Consider the following 6,496-nt stretch of genomic DNA (forward strand, 5'->3'; position numbering starts at 1 on the left):
TTCCATTACAACACGATCATTAATCGCTTAACGTCTCAACTTCATCATCGGAACTCTTGTATTTCATATCTCACATTCAATGAATTTTCGCCCAGGGTTGAAAAACAATACCAAAATGTGAAATATGAGCATATTCTTATATAAAAACCATCGTTAATGGACAAATCAATCTCCCCTTGTTATATAATATGAAAACTAAATTAAGATATTTAACAAATCAATTTGATTTGATTGATATGTAATTTTTTTTTGTTACAGATTGATATGTAATTTAATTAAAAGGTTATCAATATTTAATTTTAAAACTGTTCGAATTAGAAATATTAATAAGGGAAACTAAAATATGAATATTCAAATTTGATATATAAATAAATTGTCAGTACGTACAATTTTTTTGAATTATTATATAATTGGTTGTTATAAAAAAAGTGAGTATCTTAAACTGATAAGAACAAAAAAAGTGAGTATCTTGTAACCAAAAAATAAGTGAGTATCTTTTGAAACTTTTTTTTTTGACAGTCATCTTTTGAAACTTATTATGGAAAAAAAATAATGTATTGATTTATTTAGATCTTAATTAAATTTATAAAAATCATGTATGGAATATTTTCATACTTCGATGCCTTAAGTACATGAATTACATAACTTGCAATTGATTAAAAATCTACCTATATCAATATGAAAATACACAAATAAAACTAACATATACGACTAACACCCACAATTCCTATGATTAAACCTCATAACAAAAGAAATTCAAATAGATTGTAATGAACTCTAATAATAGATATGGATTCATATTCTCAACTATTCCAACCAAACAAACATGCAACTGCTTCTCAGTTCTAATGGATTCCAACATTTCTCATCCAATCTACTCAGTACCTGCACAGGTGAACGAACTTGGGTGGTCAAATCATATATATATAACCAGTACGCTAGTTCCAAGTCCAAAATGCTGACTTGTTTTTCTAGCTCTTCATTGTCCCATTGTTAACTACTTAACCTTCTCTTACCCAACCAAAGTGAATTACATGATATAAGGAGCTTGGGAACATAGATCTATCGCTTAGTTTAACAGACATGAAGATGAGACAGATGCAATAACAAATGTTGAATCCGAATTGAAATCAGGACTTGTTTCTAGAAGTTCTTTGATGAGGGGTATTGCATATATAGTTATATACCAATTCTAATAGCTAATAGAAGCAGATTTTCACTACAGGAAGTGTAAAGAATGTACAATTAAGAAATAGATGATCCTGAAATGAGAACATCAAACATCATCAGCATCACTTTCAGCAACATGAGCTTCTTGAGCTGTCAAGTAGAGGCTGCCATCAGGTCCCAACACCTTAAACCTAAAGCAAGTGCATCAAAATGTGGACTTATTAAAAACTCAAGAGTGACAAGAATGAAACAAAAACTACAAAGCATGCCTAAAATAGATAATTATTTAACTGGTTACCAACTTACCTTTCAAGGATAAACTTTCCTTCTTTGTACTTCTCAGTCGTCTCATAAGCAGCCTCCTAAAATGAATTAAAATAAGCTATATTAAAAACAAGAGGTTCCCCAATGCCAACAGCACCTAGATAAGTTATCAAGTAACTCAAAACCCATGAGTTTTAAAACTGGTCCTTACATATTTCCATCCAACAATGGAACCGCATGCAACACAGAATATGTCAACCACAGTGTGCAATCCTGTGATCATCATCCGTTCTTCTTTCTCGCCAACGGTGATATTCACACTGTCATAACATGGACTAACAAGATGTTATTTCAGTGACACTTCATACACATTCAAGTCTTATAGCGATCTTGCGTTTCCATCCCAATAACAATTGCACCAGCTGTGGTGCATTCAAGAACTATTAAGCATAAAAGTATCAAGATTTTCTCAAAAGATAATGTTAACCTTCTATATTTTTATAGAAAAACTAATTTTATATGCGGTAAAGCAGGGAGATACAACTGGGCATCATCATGCATAACATGTAACATGGTTAAATATTTGGCACAATTTTTATATTCTGATGTTCAAAGCTAAATATTTGACACAACAGCTTTAAAGCTGGTCATACATTGGCAGTCAGTAATGCTTATGTTAATTTGGTACTGAGAAAGTCAAATGACACTTACACTTTATCAAAAAGATAAGCCTTCCCATGCCTGCAATGGAAAGACTAAGAGAACAGCAAGGTTAGATCATCAAAAGGTCCCATTTTTACTTATGCATGTAGTTTGCAAAATGCCATATACAGTCTAAGATTTTATCAAGTTAACTGGGAACAGAACCATTCAAATATGGATGAAATGTCAGATTAGGAGAATAGACCAAAAGGTCAACATTTAAGATGTCGTCTAAGATACATAGTCTATTTGAAATAGTCTTTCAAACACTTCATCCTCCAATTTGTCCACTTTGTTTCTGATTCATATAGTTGTTTCCATATCATGCATATTCCTAGGGTGCACCATTTAATATATGCCAAGGTTCTAATTACAAATCGATATCAAAGATTTCCATCATGTCTCTCAGCTCATAAACGAACAGCGCGGGTTGATTGGGTTTGCAACCAAAATTTACTGTATTACACAAATATGGTAGAGAATTTTATGTATCACCCTTAGAGCCAAGGCTCTCCTCAATCCTCTGAGACGATAATTCTCAGCCTTGCACTCAATAAAACAGAATACAAACAGAAACTGTCCCCATTTCCCCCCTTATAACTACACCACATACTGCTAATAACCGCTGAATAACTACCCAAATCACAACTTCCCTATTATACAATTAAATAACTACTACATAACTGCCCTATAAGATAAGATAGAAAAAATGTAATTAAATGTTCTGTTTCAGACACAATTTATGACAGGATTTTATGGCATCTCTGGTACATGTATTCATCAGTCATGGAGCATATCCAAAGCACATGTAAGGAAGATAGATCACATAGAGAAGAATTCAAGAAAAACAATAAATCAAACTATTAAAAAGAATTTAGATCTACATGTTCTGTTTAAGACATAATTTATGATAGGATCTTATGGGATGTTTGATCAATGTAGCCTACCCCACAAGTGACAGAAGGTCTTGATTATTAAAATAGCACAATTTAGAGGTGCCATTCTAGGAATTAGTATTGATAATGTTTCACAGAGACATATTTCCACTCTATAAATGCCTACTACTCCAAAAACCCAACATGATATAATCTATAATTAGTACTCATATGTATCTAATCCTAGGATCATGTTTCTTTTTTAAACTTGAGTTGATCCTATCTTTTGTAACCTTCCACCTTCGGGACGAATCACTACATCACTTTCATCGTGATCAACCACTAAGGAGCCTTATATACCATAGCAAAAACACCAAAATTATTGTCATTGTATTTTGACTATTTTCAGCAATTGAGAAATCAAATTCACGTGTATCATCAACAAGAGCAAAATGCGTTTCGCAGTGCTTGCATCTATAGAAGTTTCCTTCAAGATTGATCAAGAAAAGTCTTCCCATGTCTCTGTTTTCATCAATTTGAGACCACTCAGAAAACAGTTACCCAATTTCCCTTCAGTAAACTGCCCTACAATGATAAAAAGAAATGAAAAACACCAACCCAGAAAGGTCATTGAGAAAACAGACAACCCAGATAACATTTAAACTAGATAATCAATCTGTGAAAATAAGAAAATGAAAATGAAAGCATGCAAAAAGAACAAAAAAGGAAAAAATTTAGTGAAAATGGAGAATATATAATATATAATAATAATAATAATAATAATAATAATAATAATAATAATAATAATAATAATAATAATAATAATAATAATAATAATGTGAAGGTGAATGAGAAAATGGGTTTTACCAAGAGAGATTTGAAAAGGGTGTGATTCATGCCCAGAACAGTTCTCAGAAATTTGGAGAGATTTGGATTTCCCACCCCACGTATTAGATTTGCCACCCAGCATTTTAAAAAAAATGTCAGGAGTACCTTTCGAAACATAATATTCCGAAATATGTTATGTTCGTAAGATAAATTTCCGAAACCAAAATGAATGGGTCTGTCATCTGCCTGCAAAATGCCACTGCCACTGGTTTAATTATATAGTTTCGGCAGTTTGTTCCAAAGACATTCGGCAGTTTATGTTCCAAAGCAATTCGCAGTTTATGTTCCGAAACCTTTTGAATATTTATCTCCCATAAAATAACACGGAGGGACATTTTAGTAATTCCCCACTTTAAGTGGGGTGGCAAATCTAATTCTTGGAGTGGGAAATCCAGTTCTCAAATTTGGAGTTTGTAAATTACAATGTGAAATGAAAGGGTACACTTTGGCCCTGGAAATGACGACACTGGTTAGTTACAAAGTTTGTAAGGCTCCTTTCTATGTACACATGTCTCCTTTCATTTGCTCATGTGTAATAGAAATCTTGAGGTGTTTCACAGTGCAATTTTTGAGTGGCAACCAAACACTCATTTCAATTGTTAGCCCATATGATACTTATTTCTTGCTTCATTTTGCATATCACACAACAGTATCATGAAAGAACTCATAATGGTAATTGCAACTTACAGGTCCAAATGATTTTGAATCCAAGCTAGAAGCTGCATTGTCTCCCTCAACCCAACAATGTCCATCTGGAATTTTCAGCACATCATAGTTATGATGAGCGCCAATCCATTCACCATGTAATGCAATTATTCTCTTTATGTGTGTCTCCTTGTGATTCAATGGGGAGCTACAGAAGTTTCAGAATGTGCCAATTAAAACATCCAAAAACAGTAACTTAGTTTCAATGTAAATTCTGATAAAAACATGAATTAATGTTGTTTGTTTATGTTGCATTTTTCAATGGAATTATTGCTTAATATAATCAATTGAGTATTAAGCCAAAAAAAATGTGAAAGAATCAATAATATTGATATCTCTTTATGGCTTTGACTATAACGGTTAATGGCATTTATTCCTGTTCATTCCCTTTTGCTGAATATAAAGAAGTTTCTGGTAATGGTAATGAAACAGTATGAGCTTCTCCATTCGTGTGGCATCCATAATACTACTCCTCTCATATTATTTCTCTATCAACAACTCTATTCCTTTTGGGCAATATTTTATGAAGGCTTCATACGGTATGCCTTGAGTGCACAGGTTAGATCGTAGTTGTGTAAACCCTTGGAAGCAAAACTGACAGTTAGGATTTGCACTGAGTCTGTCGGAAATTTTACTTCAGGACAGTGGCTTGCCACGGCACAACAATTTCCTCTCAATTTCATTCCCTTATGAGAAGCAAGCGTATTTCATTGAAAGAAAGACATGAAATACAAGAGTTCTGATGAGGAAGTTGAGACGTTAAGCGATATCGGATGTAATGGAAAAGAGATCGAGAGTAGAATGGTTAGATCTTCCCACAATATTGTGGACATTGATAGCCAAACATATAATCACCCTAGAAAACACTACATTCGAAATTCGCAGGTTTCAAAGTATATGTAAGACATGACGCTCCCCTCACCCTCTTCCGCAGCACACGCCATTTGCCATTCCTCTCAGTAATGGAAAATCTTGCCTCCACCAAAAGAAAATATATGGTCTAAAACCATTATCACATGAACCTCACATTGATCTAGACCCGTCAATTTCCACTACAAAAAAAACGTTATTTAGTGGGGGTTTTTTCTGCACTTAGCGGGGGTTTTCAACCCCCGCGAGTTACTTAGCGGGGGTTTTGAAAAATCCCGAAGTTACACTCCCCACAAATTATTAGCGGCGTTTTTTAGCAAACCCTGGTACCTGCACAAGATTTAGCGGCGGTTTTTAGCGGGGGTTTTAAACCTCCCTTATCCGCAAGCTTTTTTTAACGGGAGTTTTCAACCTCCCTTAATTGCAAGAGATTATTTACCGTTTTAAACCTCCCTTGGCTACTAGAGTTTATTCTAGGGACATTTTTAACCTCATTTAATTGTTGAATTTACTTATTAACCATTTAAAGAGGTTTTCTAAACATCCTAACTAGTCTTCATTTTTTCAGAAGTAAAGAATGAGTAAACAAAAAAGTCTGGTATATTGGTGAAACAATAGTGAAACAGGACCATACAGACAAATACAAGCAGAATAAATTGCAAAGGAAATTCAGTAGAGGCAGACCTCTGGAACGTAAAGCATCAAAAAGTTGTTGGCGCATACTGATAATACGATCAGCCATTCCCTTCAACTCAATAGTCCACTCATTGTACAAATCCCTGACAGAAGCAAAACAGTTGAGAAACTTTAACAAAGGCTCAAAGAGGATAATATCACCTAGCAAAAGAATATATAGTGGCATCTCCTGGCAGTTAAATATATACACTTAAGAAATATATGAACTCAACCAGTAAAATCATCTCAGTCAAGGACAATGTTCACTTAGAGGTACAAAGACCTTAATCAACTTGAAAAATATCAAATACAAAAGCCCCTGAAAGCTGAAGTGTGCTTATATCATG

At 33.8% G+C, this 6,496-nt stretch overlaps 1 protein-coding gene across 1 annotated transcript; it reads right to left on the minus strand.

The window, feature by feature from the left end:
* Window positions 1-830: 830 nt before the first annotated feature.
* On the minus strand, window positions 831-3,922 carry LOC130712532 (protein yippee-like). The gene is made up of 6 exons (XM_057562365.1): window positions 3,879-3,922; window positions 3,386-3,591; window positions 2,146-2,189; window positions 1,646-1,754; window positions 1,477-1,532; window positions 831-1,361 (listed from the first exon to the last, which is right to left on the minus strand). The coding sequence occupies exons 2-6, from the start codon at window positions 3,527-3,529 to the stop codon at window positions 1,277-1,279; spliced, it is 438 nt and encodes a 145-aa protein (XP_057418348.1). The 5' UTR covers window positions 3,530-3,591; window positions 3,879-3,922; the 3' UTR covers window positions 831-1,276.
* Between the last annotated feature and the right edge of the window lie 2,574 nt (window positions 3,923-6,496).

This window comes from Lotus japonicus, chromosome 1 (assembly GCF_012489685.1).
Source record: "Lotus japonicus ecotype B-129 chromosome 1, LjGifu_v1.2".
Taxonomy (NCBI): domain Eukaryota; kingdom Viridiplantae; phylum Streptophyta; class Magnoliopsida; order Fabales; family Fabaceae; genus Lotus; species Lotus japonicus.